This window comes from Salvelinus namaycush, chromosome 2 (genome assembly GCF_016432855.1).
Source record: "Salvelinus namaycush isolate Seneca chromosome 2, SaNama_1.0, whole genome shotgun sequence".
Classification (NCBI taxonomy): Eukaryota; Metazoa; Chordata; class Actinopteri; order Salmoniformes; family Salmonidae; genus Salvelinus; species Salvelinus namaycush.
In genome coordinates this window covers 72584179-72605365 of record NC_052308.1, presented here as the reverse complement: position 1 = coordinate 72605365, position 21187 = coordinate 72584179, and the positions used below count along the sequence as shown (strand labels likewise).

Here is a 21187-nt window from a genome sequence, read left to right as displayed (position 1 = left end):
AATTGAGTTTCTTGAAATCCCAAACAGCAAATTGATCTCTGCGTTTCCAACAACACAGGTAAAACATCGAATCAAATGTTATTTGTCACATGCGCCGAATACAACAGGTGTAGACTATACCGTGAAACGCTTACTTATAACCGGTTGCTACAGTAGGAGGTAGCCTAGGTTACATACATGTAATGCTGTAAGGTAGACAGCCATATGGTATCTACTGCAGGAAACTAAGCTTGAGCAGGAAGGGCAGGGCGTGTTTATCCTGTCACCAAGGAGGAATGAAGCAGCTCGAGCCTCATTACGTCAGAGTGGAAATATAACACCGCCCTGTTACTCTGGACTTCTCATTATCGTGTTGTACACCAGCTGGTGACAGTTGTAAACTAAGGAAGAACTCAACACACAAGTACAGATTCATTTATAGATAGAATACTATTGTATGAATAGTATCGAATAGTATTATAAAGCTTGACGCTCTAAGTTATTGTTCCAACCGTCAACCGAACAGTGCGTAATTTACGGTTATCTACCAAGAAGAGGAACTATGGACGTGAGCGCTGAAGCCAAACGGATCATGGCAGTGTCCATTAGTAAACTGTACGCCTCCCGAGCACAGCGAGGAGGTATGAGGCTACACCGGAGCCTGCTGCTCTCCGTGGTCATGCGTTCCGCCCGGGACCTGTACCACTCCGCCTGCCTGGCCAAGGAGAGAGAGGAGCTGGGAACCGCACACCTGGTCCAGGTCACACCAGAGGAGGGTGCGATGGATACTACTGCCAGTGGGGAACAAGTCGAGGTGGAGGTGTCACAGGTCGAGCCTGAGTCGCCGCTGACCCCAACTATCCAGGAGCCCATGTCTAGTGACTCTGATGCCGCTCAGGGCGCATGCAAGACCAGGACATTTATTGGGAAGGAGACGGTAGAGGACAAAGAGAACCGGAGCCCAGTGAGCCCAGACAGGCATTCCAGGAAACGCCGGGGGAAGGCGTCCGTCGCGCCCGATTTCCTCCCCAGCAAGAGGGCGAGACTTTCACTGGAGCTGGGGGAGGAGAGGGTGCTTAGAACCGGCCGAAGGACCTGCTGCCGCGCCGGGGACGCTTTCACCACCCTGTCCCTAAACTCAAACCGGGCCATTGCAGCATTCTAAACTGTGAAAACGGCTCTGAATTTAGCTTTGTTGTTGATAGGCTATGATCGAACTGATCTTAACCTCCGGTAACCGGTGGAGAGGCCGGTTTAAATCCAGGTTTAAAGGACGGGACGGGTCAGGAGTTAGTTGACCTACATTGGCGAGCCCGCGGGACAATAGGATTATCGGGGCCAGGGTGCGATGTCTCCGGCCTCACGACGACCAGGTTAGGCTACACCCTAGAACTGAGTCTCAGCCGTGGCTCGACGAGAACAAGAGAAAGAAGAAACAGAGAGAGAACAAGAGCAACTCACAAACTAGAACGAGACCAGACTCGACCAGATCTCAGTGACTGTGTTTGGAAAGTTTGAGGAAGTGGTGAAACTCAGAGACATAAAAAGTGTTTCGGTGGAAAAGTTCCAGGGCAGTCAGTTCCTGACGCATAGCTCGTGGAGGGATGACTCATAAAGCACGAAACGGATAACAGATGTTTAAAGTTGACGTGTCAACGGTCAACACACAGAGACACACCGGGAAATAACCCACTCTGCTGGGTAAAACTATAAAAACAACCGGGGGAGGGCACACATTCACCCACTGGACTTTGATCAATGACTATGAATGGGATTGTGCCAGAGACTGTACTGAAATGGTGCTCAACATACAGTGTCACATTGTCAAATGGCATACGTAACATATAAACAATGTTTAGTAGTGACACCAGCCTCACCTCTTCAATATACTGCACTGACAATGCAAATGTGATAATAACTACAGAGAAGTAGCCTACATGAAATGTTGTATGAACTGTGAAATAAGCTATTTTTATATATAGAAAAATATATTTTTTTACTATGACCTCATGACTATGACCTTTATATCAGAGTTGTAATAAACATTCTAAAACTGTATTTAGTTGTTGATCTGTTTTTCTATTTATCTCTCACCTAATAGTATCGAAAAGCTTGCACACACACACAGGTCTCATTTATCTAGGGCAAATAGAGTTAGCAGACAGATAACACAGGACCACACAGATATTTCCCAATATGTGGTCCAGGTCCGCATTAGGCAATACTACTCAGGCTCAGATGGTTATAACAAGAGTAAGTAGAGCCGCTGCCACACACACACACACACACACACACACACACACACACACACACACACACACACACACACACACACACACACACACACACACACACACACACACACACACACACACACACACACCAATATCCGGTGGATTGTGACATAATTCTGATTCACTTCCTCTCATAACCTTAACTGACAGTTACATGAGGTTTAATGGGAGTTATGTAATATATAAATAGCTGGAGTCGTTCATTTGGTTTGCTCAAGGGCACTAAATTGTGTAACAATCCTAAATCATCATTCATCATGACCAACTAACTCCCAGTGCATTGACAAAATGCACTCTTTAGAGCCTATGTCCTATTTATCTCTATAGATCAGTAGGCCTTACTACCATGACGGATGGGTTGAAATCCTTATACAATATGTAAGCCTACTATAGCCACATCAGCATGTGTTGGACTATATAGGGAATATGGTGTCACTTCAGATGTCCACGATGATGTGAAGTGCAGCTGTAATGCTACGGAGAGGCGTGGACAGTGACGTGTTTTATCTCCCAGCCAGCCCACGGCTATATTAAGATCTGCAGTGGCGCGTGGTCTCATCTCTGGGGTGAGGGAGGGGATGATGTACGCATCAGGATGTGATGTGCATCCTTATCACACCGCCCACCCTGCCCTTCTTTTCATGGATAATATAAAAGGATTACGCATGCTGTGATATACGCTGAGTGTACAAAACATTAAGAACACCTGCTCTTTCCACGACATAGACTGACCAGGTGAATCCAGGTGAAAGCTATGATCCCTTATTGATGTGACTTGTTAAATCCACTTCAATCAGTGTAGATGAAGGGGAGGAGACTGGTTCAAGAACGATTTTCAAGCTGAGACAATTGATACATGGATTGTGTGTGTGTGTGTGTGTGTGTGTGTGTGTGTGTGTGTGTGTGTGTGTGTGTGTGTGTGTGTGTGTGTGTGTGTGTGTGTGTGTGTGTGTGTGTGTGTGTGTGTGTGTGTGTGTCATGATTGCTTTACCACTCACCATTCCTCTTCTTAGCACCCTGATGACTGTGTGTCAGTGTGTGTTAATATGACTATGATATAGTAACAGTATGTGAGTTAATATGACTATGATATAGTAACAGTATGTGAGTTAATATGACTATGATATAGTAACAGTATGTGAGTTAATGTGACTATGATATAGTAACAGTATGTGAGTTAATATGACTATGATATAGTAACAGTATGTGAGTTTATGTGACTATGATATAGTAACAGTATGTGAGTTAATGTGACTATGATATAGTAACAGTATGTGAGTTTATGTGACTATGATATAGTAACAGTATGTGAGTTAATATGACTATGATATAGTAACAGTGTGTGAGTTTATGTGACTATGATATAGTAACAGTATGTGAGTTAATATGACTATGATATAGTAACAGTATGTGAGTTAATATGACTGTGATATAGTAACAGTATGTGAGTTAACATGACTATGATATAGTAACAGTATGTGAGTTAATATGACTATGATATAGTAACAGTATGTGACTTTATGTGACTATGATATAGTAACAGTATGTGAGTTAATATGACTATGATATAGTAACAGTATGTGAGTTAATATGACTATGATATAGTAACAGTGTGTGAGTTTATGTGACTATGATATAGTAACAGTATGTGAGTTAATATGACTATGATATAGTAACAGTATGTGAGTTTATGTGACTATGATATAGTAACAGTATGTGAGTTAATATGACTATGATATAGTAACAGTATGTGAGTTAATATGACTATGATATAGTAACAGTGTGTGAGTTTATGTGACTATGATATAGTAACAGTATGTGAGTTAATATGACTATGATATAGTAACAGTATGTGAGTTAATATGACTATGATATAGTAACAGTATGTGAGTTAATATGACTATGATATAGTAACAGTATGTGAGTTAATATGACTATGATATAGTAACAGTATGTGAGTTTATGTGACTATGATATAGTAACAGTATGTGAGTTAATATGACTATGATATAGTAACAGTATGTGAGTTAATATGACTATGATATAGTAACAGTATGTGTGTTTATGTGACTATGATATAGTAACAGTATGTGAGTTAATATGACTATGATATAGTAACAGTGTGTGTTAATATGACTATGATATAGTAACAGTATGTGAGTTAATATGACTATGATATAGTAACAGTATGTGAGTTTATGTGACTATGATATAGTAACAGTATGTGAGTTAATATGACTATGATATAGTAACAGTATGTGAGTTAATATGACTATGATATAGTAACAGTATGTGAGTTAATATGACTATGATATAGTAACAGTACGTGAGTTAATATGACTATGATATAGTAACAGTATGTGAGTTTATGTGACTATGATATAGTAACAGTATGTGAGTTTATGTGACTATGATATAGTAACAGTATGTGAGTTAATATGACTATGATATAGTAACAGTATGTGAGTTAATATGACTATGATATAGTAACAGTATGTGAGTTAATATGACTATGATATAGTAACAGTATGTGAGTTAATATGACTATGATATAGTAACAGTATGTGAGTTTATGTGACTATGATATAGTAACAGTATGTGAGTTAATATGACTATGATATAGTAACAGTATGTGAGTTAATATGACTATGATATAGTAACAGTATGTGAGTTTATGTGACTATGATATAGTAACAGTATGTGAGTTTATGTGACTATGATATAGTAACAGTATGTGAGTTAATATGACTATGATATAGTAACAGTATGTGAGTTAATATGACTATGATATAGTAACAGTATGTGAGTTAATATGACTATGATATAGTAACAGTATGTGAGTTTATGTGACTATGATATAGTAACAGTATGTGAGTTAATATGACTATGATATAGTAACAGTGTGTGAGTTAATATGACTATGATATAGTAACAGTATGTGAGTTTATGTGACTATGATATAGTAACAGTATGTGAGTTAATATGACTATGATATAGTAACAGTATGTGAGTTTATGTGACTATGATATAGTAACAGTATGTGAGTTAATATGACTATGATATAGTAACAGTATGTGAGTTAATATGACTATGATATAGTAACAGTATGTGAGTTAATGTGACTATGATATAGTAACAGTATGTGAGTTAATATGACTATGATATAGTAACAGTATGTGAGTTAATATGACTATGATATAGTAACAGTACGTGAGTTTATGTGACTATGATATAGTAACAGTATGTGAGTTAATATGACTATGATATAGTAACAGTATGTCAGTGTGTGTTTGCCATTGCACCATGCTGACTGTGGTGTCTTCTTTGTACAGTGGTGACTGTGTGCGCACATATGTGACAGATAGAAACAGAATGTGTGTTTATGTGAGTAAGTCTATGAGTATGTATGAATCCTAACAGTTTGCACAGTGACTGACTGTGTGTGTGTGTGTGTGTGTGTGTGTGTGTGTGTGTGTGTGTGTGTGTGTGTGTGTGTGTGTGTGTGTGTGTGTGTGTGTGTGTGTGTGTGTGTGTGTGTGTGTGTGTGTGTGAGTGAGTGACTGTGCAGGGTGTATGAGTTCATGTGAGTGTGTGTATATGATATGTTCTTTGTGTGGTGATTATGTGTGACGTAGATGAGTGCCAAGGCAGGCAGGCAGTTGGGAGGAGCAGAGCGGGAAGAGTGAGAGAAACAGGAAGTGATGCGTAGAGGCGGGTGGCGCAGTGGTGGAAAGCGTAGGTGGAGTGTATTTTAAGACTCGAATGCTGCAGGGCAGAAACACTCAACACATCTGGAACTGTGGGACTGGGAGGGGGAAGGGAGATGTGTGTGTGTGTCGTTCATGCCACACTCTTAGAAAAAAGGGTTCCAAAAGGGTTATTCGGCTGTCCCCCATAGGGTAACCTTTTTTGGTTCCAGGTAGAACCCTCTCTTTCACATACTCACTCGCAGTCTCTCCTATCAATAAATATCTTCTCCCCCTCTGTGTCTCTCTCCTTTTCTCTCTCTCTCTCTCTCTCTCTCTCTCTCTCTCTCTCTCTCATTCATTGTCATATACATGCACACACACATTTAGAGTCTCTCTGTCTTGGTTGTCGTAAGAACGGGACCAAGGCGCAGCGGATGTTGAGTTCCACATATTTATTCCAAAGTGAAACTACATGCACAAAACACAAAACAATATCCCACAAACACAGGTGGGAAAAATAGCTACTTAAATATGATCCCCAATTAGAGGCAACGATTACCAGCTGCCTCTAATTTGGAACCATACAAAAACCACCAACAAAGAAATACAACGACTAGAACACCTCCCTAGTCACGCTCTGACCTAAACACCATAGAGAAACAAGGGCTCTCTATGGTCAGGGCGTGACACTCCCTCTATCAATAAATCTCCCTCTCTCTCTCTATCTCATATTCAAAGTAAAAAAGGTTCTATCTAGAGCCCCAAAAGGTTTCTACCTGGAACCAACCAGGGTTTTTCAAAGGGTTCTCCTATGGGGACAGCCGAAGAACCCTTTTAGGTTCTAGATAGCACCTTTTTTTATTTTCAATTTGAGAGGGAGAAAGAAAGATTTATTGATAGAGGGAGATATTCTGAATGTGCGTGTGCATGTACAGTATGAGAGAGAGAGGCAGGGGGAGAAGAGATCGATTTATTGACAGGAGAGATTGTGAGCATGTCAAAGACAGAGTAAATGACCTAGAAGATAAGAGAGAAAGAGTGAGTGGATAAAGCTGTGAATACTTTATGTTCTATGACTATGTGACATCACTCGTGGCTTCCCCCGCTGTGATGTGCTGTGCGTGTGAGTGTGCACTGAGGTAATTCTCCGACGAGCGCCTACGTAGGAGGAAGGGAGGGGGGTAGACTGGAGAGGGAGAGAAAAAGGACAGGAGAGCAGGAAGGACATTACGGGATGGTACAGGGAGAGGGGGAGGAAAGGATGTCAATAAAACGTGAGGATAGAGGAAGAGAGGGAGGGTGTTGGTGGGTGGGGGTTGTGGAGTCACACAGTAAAAGGTGGTTGGGGATGCCTCACTGAATGGGTGTGTGTGTGTGCTGCACAATGTGAGGAAGTACCATACTCTGTAGGTGTGTTTGTGTGTAGTTTGGACTTCCCATAAACCAAACCATTCCTGTCTTGAGGATAAGAAGGAACCAAGGAAGAAGGGAAGGAAACAGAGGATATAGGTTGAAATCGTTCAGTGTGTGTTCTATACGCAGATTAAGGAAGGATACAGAGGATAGATTGAATGCATTTTCTCTGTGTGTGTGTTTGTGTGTGTGTATGTGTGTGTGCGTGTGTGTGTGTGTGTGCGTGTGTGTGTGTGTATGTGTGTGTGTATGTGTTATACACAGACGCATTAAGGAGTCAGAGGGTCGGTAGAATGCATTCTCTCTGGTTTTATTCAGGTTCCTTAGGAAGAGTTCTGTTCGGAGTAACAAAATGCACTGGTAGAAATAGCAGAGAGATAGAGAGCGAGAGAAAAAGAGATTTCATAGCCGGAATAAACGGGTAACATCATAACCAGAGTCACCAGGCAGCTCTCAAGACTCTCAATCAAGGGATTTTTGTTTTTCTTTAATTAAGGAAAAATGTATTCCTTCATTCCATGTTTATCTTTTATTTATCTTTTCTTAATTTTTGTTGTTGTAATGTAATGTTTCAACATTTTGTTTAAAGTGTTAAATCGTCTACCTCCCCGCCGTCGCAGCTCTTTAGTGAATTAACTGGCAAGTAACAAACAAAAACATTCTTTGATTACATCACCAAAGTTCTTCTTTTTAAAGATTATCTATCTATTTTTTTTGTCCAAGTTTTTTTCTCCACTTGTTTGTTTTTAAAAATAGAAGAAAAAGGAACACATTGCTCTTAAAAACATCTATCTATATATATTTATACATATATATATACTTTTTTTCTCTTAATATTTTTTATTTTATTTTATTCCTGAAGTTGACTTATTTAACCCCACGTAGTGGCATGCACATTGCACATGCAAATCTGTTATTTAAATACTTCTCTTTTTATCTTAAATTGCCATGTAGTTATGTCGTGTCTTTTCTCTTCTTGCTTCCTAAAAGGACTCCTGTCTTGTATGGTTCTCTACTGTGGCACTGGACTGATATGGTATGGTTTCTACTGTAGATTCACCCCACCTCACTCCTATGCTTCACCATAAGGAGGTTAACACTGAAAACGGATCTTAAATCAGTGTCTATGGGACAAATTGATGGTATTGTGATATTATAATGTGATGGCTGGGAGACTGTATGGAATGAAGAGTCAGGGGCCTTGAGGGTTTCCATGGTGACAGTAGAAGACCCTCCACACATCTCTAGAATCAATCACACCCACGGTCGTCAAGAATCTTGGTGTTGTCGCTGTGTGTGTGTGTTGTCACGTAAAGACACACACACACATGCACGCACGCACGCACACACACACACACACACACACACACACACACACACACACACACACACACACACACACACACACACACACACACACACACGTCCACATAGACTCACTGAAGTCTCCAAACATGCACATGCACACATACACACACGATACTCACCCGTTCTCCTGCGAAAACAATATAATGACAACATACACATAGGCCTTTGAATGGTACGTTATGTCGACCAATGTACACTCTGTTTAAAGCATGAGTGCACCACCTTGTGTTCATGTATGGTATAACATGTACATGGACATTACTTGAGTGAGACTTCAAGCACAATTAAAGAGTGGGAATGATGTTGTAGACACTATGTCGCAATGGATTAGAGCATCTGCTAAATGATTGAAATGTAAATGTTGAAAAATAAATTGAGGGGCGATAAAAGAGAAAATAGATGGACATGGTCTGATTGTTTCAGAAAGTTTATGGAAGATGTACACAAGAAGAGTTTACAGAGCAAATGTACAGAGAGAGAAAGAGAATGATGACAGACCCAACACAACGATCACCTATTCATTCACCCATGCCCTCCCTCCAGACCTTACTCGTCGATCACAGAGAGAGAAGGAACAGAATGGTAGGTGAGGCAATACTGGATGGAGAGAAGAGTACAGTTGGAGAGAAAATGTTATGGAAACATTATGAAAGCGTTATTCAGTGCAGTGTGTGTTGTCTATCTACAAAGAAGATTTGGTTCCTACTGTACAGTGTAAGGCACTGAAGATAACTTACTGTAGATGAGGTGTGAACACACGCACGCACGCACTCACTCATGCACACACTCTCTCACTCACACACACGCACACACACGTAGCAAACACACACGAACACAACACACAGACACAGAGGAATGTCTCACTGTCATGCCAGTAAACCCAGCCCTGATGAGGTTGGTGACCCTCCACTCCAAAATGAGCTGGGGGATGCAGGTGGAGGTCAATGAGAAAACGGCAGCTGATGACATCATAATGAAGGCTGTATTGGCAAGCGGAAGAAGGCGGAGCTAGAAAATGAACCAAGAACGTTCCAGTGCCATTTGTGAAATAATGTGACTTGTGACACTACTTCTAACCGGGGTCTGTTCAGGAGGGTGCAAATGTTACAGAAAACATTCAGATAGAAATGCATCAAGTAGAACGGATATGCTTGTCAGTCTGACAGAAAAGGGTGTCGTGTCAGCTCTATTCATTACATTTCTATCTGTTCTTTTCCAGAACGTTTCACCTCAGCGGAACGTACCCCCTGCTGTGCCCCCCCCCCCCCCCCACATAGACTCTCTCACCCTGACGTTTGACCCCAACACACACGCATGCACACACCTAGTGCTGTACAAGGGGAGACCACACCACTGTATGGTTTGAGATACATACAGATGACTTTTGGCAGCACTACTGTACCTGCCTGTACATGAAACCCCTTTAGTTTGTTAGGAGAGCCCTTATTTCTGGTTCAACACACACTAGCCTCACACACCAATCATTTACATCATTTCACAAACGCACAACAGTTGATCGATTGAGTGAATGGGGTTGGATTGGCTTTCGCAGGACGTCTGCTTTCTCAAAGAGGAGGAAAAAAAATGATAGAGAGAGTCGATCAAGAAGTCACATCAGAAATAGAAAGGAAAGACAAAAAATAAATGGATAGGAACGTAGGATGGATGGATGAACGATTGAGAGTAAACTATAAACTTCGTAAATCCTCCTTTTCACAAATCTTCTGGATTTAAAAATAAATAAATAAAATAAACCCCTTAAAATGGTCATTCATTTTATAATGGTTGGAGCACACAATCCACACAACATGCTTTAATTCAATGGCAGTGTTGTGTGTCGATGTCAGCCATTTTGGATCTGCAGTTACACTTCTGGACAAGCATGTTGGTGTTGCTGTGCCGAAATGGAGTAGTCAGTTTCCTGCCTGATCAGTGGACACCCACAGTGTCAAGTGCAAGTAGTTTTCAGCGGCAGATTCATGATGAATGGTAGGTGGTCTGTAATGGAGGTTAAGGGGAGAAGGGAAGACATTACAAATGCCCATGCCAGATAACAAACCATACAGTAACTCAAACCCTAGGCCTATATTTTTTCATATGATTTCATAAATTTATATCATATTATATGATATAACTGACTAACTGCCTTAGCGTGCCTATTATATAGTGTAGATTCTATCTATCTAGCTATCTATCTCTAGAGACACCTGAGAAGTAAACAAATCATTGCCTTTTCGCCCCTGCAATTACAGTATCTCACTACACTGTGTGAAACTGGGCAAAGGAGATCCCCAAAATGGCCGCCATATCAAAAGTAGTTTCCATTCCCCTCTCTTCCTGCTCTTTACTCACTGTTCCAACCAACTAAGCAAAGCCCAGTCCCTACTGCCTTGCTCCCAACCGCTACCTGCCCACAGACAGCGACTAGGACTCTTTAAGGCGTAGTGTGGTTGATGTTGATCAACCACAGGAGGGGGCGAGGGGGATGGTGAGGGGCGAGGGGCGAGTGGGGAAGGGTAGATGTGACTCTGAAAACAGAAGGCACTGAGGCACTGGGGTTTCTGGGTAGATAAACACCCCTCTGATGTAGGCCCCCCCTCTCTCTCTGGACCTACCTATACGGAGGGCAGGGGTGGTATTTGTAGGCCCCCTCTCTCTCTGGACCTACCTATACGGAGGGCAGGGGTGGTATTTGTAGGCCCCCTCTCTCTGGACCTACCTATACGGAGGGCAGGGGTGGTATTTGTAGGCCACCCTCTCTCTCTGGACCTACCTATACGAAGGGCAGGGGTGGTATTTGTAGGCCCCCTCTCTCTGGACCTACCTATACGGAGGGCAGGGGTGGTATTTGTAGGCCCCCCCCTCTCTCTCTGGACCTACCTATACGGAGGGCAGGGGTGGTATTTGTAGGCCCCCTCTCTCTGGACCTACCTATACGGAGGGCAGGGGTGGTATTTGTAGGCCCCCTCTCTCTGGACCTACCTATACGGAGGGCAGGGGTGGTATTTGTAGGCCCCCCCCTCTCTCTCTGGACCTACCTATACGGAGGGCAGGGGTGGTATATGTAGGCCCCCCTCTCTCTGGACCTACCTATACGGAGGGCAGGGGTGGTATTTGTAAACCCCCCCCCCTCTCTCTGGACCTACCTATACGGAGGGCAGGGGTGGTATATGTAGGCCACCCTCTCTCTCTGGACCTACCTATACAGAGGGCAGGGGTGGTATTTGTAGCCCCCCCCCCCTCTCTCTCTGGACCTACCTATACGGAGGGCAGGGGTGGTATTTGTAGGCCCCCCCCTCTCTCTGGACCTACCTATACGGAGGGCAGGGGTGGTATTTGTAGGCCCCCCCTCTCTCTCTGGACCTACCTATACAGAGGGCAGGGGTGGTATATGTAGGCCCCCCCTCTCTCTGGACCTACCTATACAGAGGGCAGGGGTGGTATATGTAGGCCCCCCCTCTCTCTGGACCTACCTATACGGAGGGCAGGGGTGGTATTTGTAGGCCCCCCCCTCTCTCTGGACCTACCTATACGGAGGGCAGGGGTGGTATTTGTAGGCCCCCCCTCTCTCTCTGGACCTACCTATACGGAGGGCAGGGGTGGTATATGTAGGCCCCCCCCTCTCTCTGGACCTACCTATACGGAGGGCAGGGGTGGTATTTGTAGGCCCCCCCCTCTCTCTGGACCTACCTATATGGAGGGCAGGGGTGGTATTTGTAGGCCCCCCCTCTCTCTCTGGACCTACCTATACGGAGGGCAGGGGTGGTATTTGTAGGCCCCCCCTCTCTCTCTGGACCTACCTATACGGAGGGCAGGGGTGGTATATGGGATTGGACAGCTTGGGAGAACGATAGAGGGAGCAGGAGAGGACAAAACACTGCAAGAGGGTAAAAAATAAAGGAAAGATGTGCTATGAAGGATAAGGATATCGTGAGTGATTGTGCAAAAGCAAAACGATGTGGGCATACCCTCTATCTATATAGTTCTATCCATCTATATTAAAATGCTGTATATACACTATCTGACCCATAGAAATATAATCTATAGATATGCCATCATTGACTTGAATTGGGAGGCCTGTTCTACACATTCTATTTCTATGCGCTCACTTACGTATTGTCATTTATTTATAATGGCACAACCACTCTGCACTATAATGGTAAAGGAGAAATGGATGTTGGATAGATCTGCATAGAGTTTGTAGTGGGATATTGTGTGGAGCTACAGTGACAAAGTGCAATTTGAATCTGTGTAGCTGATTTCAATGGAGAGTTTCTGAGCTCTAGCCACGTAGCTAGAGTGTTTGAAGTAAATAAAAGTATGTTTATCTCTCTATAATATATACATTTTTATATCTCTATATATCTATATTGTATCTATCATTTACGAGTTATGATAGGGAATATCTGTTACAATCTACATAACTGTAATCATAGCAAAATAAATATGTTTTAATCCAAAACATCTGGAAACAATCATGTTAGCTAACCTGTCTAAAGAATGCTCTAGAATGTACTAGAGTTTCTAGAGTCTAGACGAGAGTTTCTAGAACGTCTTAGAGATTATAAAATGTTTCTAGAATGTTCTCCTCTGGCTTGGTAAAGCAAGCAGCTCAGTGCTAAACATGTCATGGGAAATCAGAAAGACAGAGAGACTAGACAGCTAGTGGAGAGCTCTTGGGGATGTGAGGTGGAGCTCGTTCACAACATAGAGGTAGAAAGAGGGCTCTAGGTGGATATAACCCGGTATAAGTCCTCTTTCTAACTCTATGGTTCACAGCTAGCTGTAAATCAGATACTTTGTGGAGGTCTGACGGTTGGTTGGCCGGTTCATTTGGCTATGACTGGGGCGCACTCAGCAGGACACAATGTTTTTGGAACGCTCGGATAGAAAAATGCTATTTAGAACAAACATGCATCTCTTACATGTAGAATAAAGAACCACGTCGGCTCTGTTAATGACATTTCTATCTGCAACGTTTGACAACATTTGGCTACTGAACGTGGCCCCGGTTCTCTGTCTACCACTGAGGGGGGACCTATCAGAGGTAAAGAGCTGCGTTACACAACGCTACACAGTTCTATCTGTGTTGCTCACAATCACAATCCGACATCTAACCCCTCCCTGAAAAGTTTATGCTTGTTGCATGTATCGGACCCGGTTAAAGGCGTTTTGGAACAGTTTGGAACAGTTTGGGAAACAGGTTTGGGAAACAGGTTTGGGACAGTTTGGGAACAGTTTGGGAACAGTTTGGGAACAGTTTGGGAAACAGTTTGGGAACAGTTTGGGAACAGTTTGAACAGAACCCAAGGAAAATAAACGATGAAAACTAGATGACACAGCAGATTGAAACTCCAAAAAACATGACAACAGATCTACGGCAAACAACTATCATCATTCATCGTTTTGCATTGACATTGATATCAGTATTTATAGGACTATCGTCATTATTAACAATACAAATCAATTATTTAAAGAGGTTGAAGTTCTCTCTCTCCTCACAGCTCTCTCAATTCTTACTTATTCCTCAAAACAATTTAGGAATATCTTAGTACAACAGGAATATCTTAGTAAAATTTAGGAGTATCTCAGTACAACAGGAGTATCTTAGTAAAATTTAGGAGTATCTCAGGAACTTAGGAGTACTTTCAAGATAAGAAAATGGTAGCTTTTAAAACCCTATTTGGCGGAAATCAAACTTAAAAAAGGTTGTCCATCGGATCCTTAGGGTGATATAGAACAAATATTTACCCAATAAACAAACGCATGATGATAGACAGAGTCAGAGAGAGAGAGAGAGAGAGAGAGAGAGAGAGAGTCAGAAAAAGAGAACTTCTTCAATCAAAACCTAAAATGTAAATGTTCGATAAACCCAATATGCCCCCATATCCCCAACAGTAGATTTTCTCTCTAGGTATTTTTTTGTTGTTAAATTCCTTCATGCATCATAACGGATTAACAGAGGCTTGAGCGAATGCAACAGAAGAACCAAGCTCCAATGTCCAAGAAGAAGAACTAGAAGAAGAAGAAGTAATCGATAGAAGAAACACTGAAGAAATCGTCTTTTCCCTCCCTTCTTTCTTTCCGCTCCTCCTCCCATCATTTTCCTTTCCTGTCCTTTCTTTTTCGGCAGGATGGAGGAGAGAGGAAGGGGGGAGAGAAGATAGTGGGGGCAAACAAACTACGCCCCCTAAGGGTCCATGACTCTGCCCCCAGCCCCTCCCCTGTGGCCCCACCCACCGGAACAGGACGTGATGTCACACTAGGCCCCACCCACAGGAAGTGAGGTCACACCAGGTCCGTCGTCAGCATTTCGTGAGTCTGTAACAGTAAACAGGAGATGATAAAACTCATCAAATATCAGCCAGCTCTGTCATTGGCTGGTTTTTGCAGTAGAGGCGGAGCTTCCTGGTTCTAGTCCAGTCCCTTTAAGGAAAGTTTAAGTTAAAGTGGTTGTTCTCCCTTTTTTTCTCCTCTTTTTTTTCAAAGTTTGTTTTTGTTTTCTGTTCTTTAGTCTTCAAGTTAGATTTTTCTGGAGGCATAGCTTGGCGTGTATAAGGATAGGGGGTCCTGGCATGGGTTTTCGTTGTTTTTTCTTTTAAACATGTCCGTCTAGGTTAGACCAAGAGCAGTGTTAGCTAGCTAGCGTTTAGCTGTTAGCTCCTAACACTTATCAGGCTAGTAGAATAGAATGACAGAACAGCAAGAGCACCCAGGTTTAGCTTAACTTAACTAACCCAACTATCTCCTAAACAGTCTGGGAGATGAGCTTATATTTACCATTCATTGGCCACTTGTAACTTAATATACATGCTCCTCCCTTCCTTTCATTCTTTTGTTATTTCTTCCCTCTCCACACCTCCGTCAGCACCTCTCCACCATTCCTCGGTCCACTCCCCCCTGGGCACGCTGAGAACTCTGGGTATGGTAGTTGAGACAGAGGAGAAGAGGAGAGGTGCGTAGTTCTGCCTTATAGCTGTCTCTCTTTGTCATGTTTGCTCTGAGTTTAGAGTCTCACACACCCACACAGTGTGCCTCCTCTCCTCTAACCATCCCTCCATCCTTCATCATTCCATCCAAGTCTGAGTCTCAGGGGTGGAGGTAGAGGGATGGAGAGACTTCTCCCAAATTCTCCTCTCCTCCTTTCCTTTCCTCACCCCCTTCTGCATCCCTTTACCCTTCATTCAAGTCTGCATAACGAAGAACAGAGGACGGGGAGACGGAGAGACTCCTCTCCTCCCTCCTTTTCCTCTCTTCCTCTCCTCCCTCGTTCTTCTGTTCCTTCGCTGTGCTAGCACCAGTCGTCCTCGTCCGTCTCGCTGTAGGGTTCGTGCAGGCCCTTCCGGGGGCCTCTGGGGCCTCCATGGGGGACCCGGTGATGAGGGGGGGACCGGTGGGGTGGTCCCCCTGGATGGGGGTGTTGATGTGGGGGCCCTCGCCGGTGCGGGGAGGGCGAAGACGAGCGGTAACCATTTGGGACTCGTCGGGGGTGAGGGGGAGCAAGTGGAGGTGGTGGGCCCACGCCGCCCCCGTGCCGGGCAGTCCTGGGGGAGCGTGGGTGCGGGTTGCCGTGCGGGTGGGGGTTGCCGTGCGGGTGGGGGTTGCCGTGGGGATGTGGGTTGCTGAGGCTCTGCTCGTAGGCGGGCGGCTCATGCTGGCGCTCGTACTCGCAGTCACGCTCATAGAATGGGCCGCCCTCGCTCTCCAGACTATCCCCGGGAGGGGGACCGCTCCAGCGCCCGTGGCGGGGGGACCGGGGTGACCCATGGTGGGGCGGAGGTGAACGAGACCCCGACTGGTGCCGGGCCGATCTCGGAGACCCGTGCCTCGACCCTCCGTGCTCAAGCGGGGAAACGTGACGCGATGGCGGACGGTGATACCCCCCTCCGTCGTGCTCCGGGGGGGAGAAGTGTCGGGGGGAGGGGGAGCGGAGTCGTCCAGGGGGACCTGCTCCGTAGGTGGGCTTGGGGTGTCGTATGGCTGGGGAGTAGGTGATGTGGGGGCGTGGCACGGCGGGGGTCTGGGGCAGCTGGCGGCGCCCGCGGCGGGGGGTGGAGGTACCGGACGTGGAGGGGACGGGGCTGCCGCTCACCGAGCTACTGCCCTACAGCAAATATGGCGACAAGGCAAATCAAAAAGCACCACAAAATTAACCAACCACAGCCAACCACAAAGGAACCACGACCACAACCACACCGACCAGAGAGAAAGAGAGAGGAGATAGAGAGAGGAGATAGAGACAAACAGACACAGAGCGAGACGGACAGAGTGATAAAGAGAGAGGAGGAGGGGGATATATATAGTTAGATAGATAGACAGAGATAAAGAGAGAGGAGGAGGGGGATAGATATAGTTAGATAGATAGACAGAGATAAAGAGAGAGGAGGAGGGAGGATAGATATAGTTAGATAGATAGACAGAGATAAAGAGAGGGGAGGAGGGGGGATAGATATAGTTAGATAGATAGACAGAGATAAAGAGAGGGGAGGAGGGGGGATAGATAGATAGATAGATAGATAGATAGATAGATAGATAGATAGATAGATAGATAGATAGATAGATAGATAGATAGATAGATAGATAGATAGATAGATAGAGAGAGATAGAGAGAGAGAGAGAGAGAGGAGGAGGGGGGATAGATAGATAGAGAGGAGGAGGGGGGATAGATAGATAGATAGAGAGAGAGACAGACAGACAGACAGACAGACAGACAGACAGACAGACAGACAGACAGACAGACAGACAGACAGACAGACAGAGATAAAGAGAGAGGAGGGGGGATAGATATATATATAGAGATAAAGAGAGAGGAGGAGGGGGGATAGATATAGATAGATAGAGATAAAGAGAGAGGAGGAGGGGGGATAGATATAGATAGGTAGACAGAGATAAAGAGAGAGGAGGAGGGGGATAGATATAGGTAGACAGAGATAAAGAGAGAGGAGGAGGGGGATAGATATAGGTAGACAGAGATAAAGAGAGAGGAGGAGGGGGATAGATATAGGTAGACAGAGATAAAGAGAGAGGAGGAGGGGGGATAGATATAGATAGGTAGACAGAGATAAAGAGAGAGGAGGAGGGGGATAGATATAGGTAGACAGAGATAAAGAGAGAGGAGAAGGGGGATAGATATAGATAGATAGAGATAGATATAAAGAGAGAGGAGGAGGGGGATAGATATAGATAGATAGATAGATAGATAGATAGATAGATAGATAGATAGATAGATAGATAGATAGATAGATAGATAGATAGATAGATAGATAGATAGATAGATAGATAGATAGATAGATAGATAGATAGATAGATAGATAGATAGATATAAAGAGAGAGGAGGAGGGGGGATAGATATAGATAGATAGATAGATAGATAGATAGATAGATAGATAGATAGATAGATAGATAGATAGATAGATAGATAGATAGATAGATAGATAGATATAAAGAGAGAGGAGGAGGGGGGATAGATATAGATAGATAGATAGATAGATAGATAGATAGATAGATAGATAGATAGATAGATAGATAGATAGATAGATAGATAGATAGATAGATAGATAGATAGATAGATAGATAGATAGATAGATATAAAGAGAGAGGAGGAGGGGGGATAGATATAGATAGATAGATAGATAGATAGATAGATAGATAGATAGATAGATAGATAGATAGATAGATAGATAGATAGATAGATAGATAGATAGATAGATATACAGAGAGAGGAGGAGGGGGGATAGATATAGATAGATAGATAGATAGATAGATAGATAGATAGATAGATAGATAGATAGATAGATAGATAGATAGATAGATAGATAGATAGATAGATAGATAGATAGATATAAAGAGAGAGGAGGAGGGGGATAGATATAGATAGATAGATAGATAGATAGATAGATAGATAGATAGATAGATAGATAGATAGATAGATAGATAGATAGATAGATAGATAGATAGATAGATAGATATAAAGAGAGAGGAGGAGGGGGATAGATATAGATAGATAGAGATAAAGAGAGAGGAGGAGGGGGGATAGATATAGGTAGACAGAGATAAAGAGAGAGGAGGAGGGGGATAGATATAGATAGATAGAGATAAAGAGAGAGGAGGAGGGGGGATAGATATAGATAGATAGAGATAAAGAGAGAGGAGGAGGGGGGATAGATATAGATAGATAGAGATAAAGAGAGAGGAGGAGGGGGATAGATATAGATATAAAGAGAGAGGAGGAGGGGGGATAGATAGATAGATAGATAGATAGATAGATAGATAGATAGATAGATAGATAGATAGATAGATAGATAGATAGATAGATAGATAGATAGATAGATAGATAGATAGATAGATAGATAGGTAGATAGAGATAAGGAGAGAAGGAGGGGGGATAGATATAGATGATAGATAGATAGATAGAGATAAAGAGAGAGGAGGAGGGGGGATAGATATAGATAGATAGAGATAAAGAGAGAGGAGGAGGGGGGATAGATATAGATAGATATAGGTAGACAGAGATAAAGAGAGAGGAGGAGGGGGGATAGATATAGGTAGACAGAGATAAGGAGAGAGGAGGAGGGGGGATAGATATAGGTAGACAGAGATAAGGAGAGAGGAGGAGGGGGGATAGATATAGGTAGACAGAGATAAGGAGAGAGGAGGAGGGGGGATAGATATAGGTAGACAGAGATAGGGAGAGAGGAGGAGGGGGGATAGATATAGGTAGACAGAGATAAAGAGAGAGGAGGAGGGGGATAGATATAGATAGATAGAGATAGGGAGAGAGGAGGAGGGGGGATAGATATAGGTAGATAGATAGATAGAGATAAGGAGAGAGGAGGAGGGGGGATAGATATAGATAGATAGAGATAAAGAGAGAGGAGGAGGGGGGATAGATATAGGTAGACAGAGATAAAGAGAGAGGAGGAGGGGGATAGATATAGGTAGACAGAGATAAAGAGAGAGGAGGAGGGGGATAGATATAGGTAGACAGAGATAGGGAGAGAGGAGGAGGGGGGATAGATATAGGTAGACAGAGATAAAGAGAGAGGAGGAGGGGGATAGATATAGGTAGACAGAGATAAGGAGAGAGGAGGAGGGGGGATAGATATAGGTAGACAGAGATAAAGAGAGAGGAGGAGGGGGATAGATATAGGTAGACAGAGATAAAGAGAGAGGAGGAGGGGGGATAGATATAGGTAGACAGAGATAGGGAGAGAGAAAAGAGGAGAGAGAAAAGAAAAGCGGAAAGACAGCAACATTGAAAACCATAACAACCAAACCGCCAATGAGGCAAAACAGCACATACACGTTGAAGCCACGAGAGCCACATCAAGAAAAATGGACAGAGAGAAACAGTGACAAAGAAAAAAAGAAAAAGACAAATTGATATCTGTAAGTAGTGGTAGTTAACCAACAAGGCAGAACTCTAAATCAAAGATTATTGGTTAGATCACTCCAGCTGCTTCTCCATTGGTTAGTTTTCGATATCCACCAATGGGATGAGAAAGAACCATTATAATCCACCTGTTCTCCATGGTGCTTGACGAAGGCCTTCTTCCACTTCCCTGAGAAAGATATACTATAGAGAGAAATAACGGTGTGTGTGTGTGTGTGTGACTGTGTGTGTGTGAGGCCGTATACAGTATGTGCAGTCTATGTGTGTACTTTCACATGCATTTGTGTGTGCATGTTTGTGTGTATATGCTTATGCTTCTCATCTCCCGTCCGTCGCTGTGTGGTGCCCACCTGTCTGTGGCCCCGTCCGTCGGGCCCCTCACTAGGAGAGCGGGACCAGTGTCTGTCCCCCTGGTCGTGGGGGTGTCTGTGGGTGAACTCTGGCCCGTGTCTGTCTGGCCCGAAGCGCCCCTCCTTCTCCATGGAGCCACCGTGGTGGTGGTGATGATGGTGGTGCCTGCGGTCTTTGGCTCGACCGCGTTCACGTTCACGCTCTTTGGGGGGGAGTTCTCCAGACTGGGTGGTGGTGCTCAGGTCTGTGCCCAACCCTGCAAGAGGAGGGGGACATATTTTCTATGCCATAAAGTTTCTTCTGAAAGTCTACTTCCTTGAATTTCTCAAACCTCTGATGGAACTTGACTTTTCTATCTCAAACCTCTGATGGAACTTGACTTTTCTATCTCAAACCTCTGATGGAACTTGACTTTTCTATCTCAAACCTCTGATGGAACTTGACTTTTCTATCTCAAACCTCTGATGGAACTTGACTTTTCTATCTCAAACCTCTGATGGAACTTGACTTTTCTATCTCAAACCTCTGCTGGAACTTGACTTTTCTACCTCAAACCTCTGATGGAACTTGACTTTTCTATCTCAAACCTCTGATGGAACTTGACTTTTCTATCTCAAACCTCTGATGGAACTTGACTTTTCTACCTCAAACCTCTGATGGAACTTGACTTTTCTACCTCAAACCTCTGATGGAACTTGACT

General features: G+C 43.5%; 2 protein-coding genes across 2 annotated transcripts in view; one reads left to right on the top strand and one right to left on the bottom strand.

Moving 5' to 3' along the window:
• The first annotated feature begins 331 nt into the window (after positions 1 to 331).
• Positions 332 to 2037, top strand: LOC120018077 (immediate early response gene 2 protein-like). The gene has a single exon (XM_038961047.1). The coding sequence runs from the start codon at positions 542 to 544 to the stop codon at positions 1142 to 1144; it is 603 nt and encodes a 200-aa protein (XP_038816975.1). The 5' UTR covers positions 332 to 541; the 3' UTR covers positions 1145 to 2037.
• A 12966-nt stretch (positions 2038 to 15003) lies between these two features.
• The window catches only part of LOC120023380 (voltage-dependent P/Q-type calcium channel subunit alpha-1A-like), a 134733-nt gene continuing 128549 nt past the window's right edge, over positions 15004 to 21187 (bottom strand). The window contains exons 42-43 of the mRNA XM_038967386.1: positions 20486 to 20742; positions 15004 to 16847 (exon numbers count right to left, since the gene is read on the bottom strand). Of these exons, the coding sequence (XP_038823314.1) occupies positions 16035 to 16847; positions 20486 to 20742 (1070 nt within the window). The 3' untranslated portion in view covers positions 15004 to 16034. The remainder of the gene's footprint in view (positions 16848 to 20485; positions 20743 to 21187) is intronic.

What these genes read in the sequence shown, in the direction of transcription:
- LOC120018077 (XM_038961047.1), top strand. Translation starts at nt 542, where the DNA reads ATGGACGTGAGCGCTGAAGCCAAACGGATCATGGCAGTGTCCATTAGT.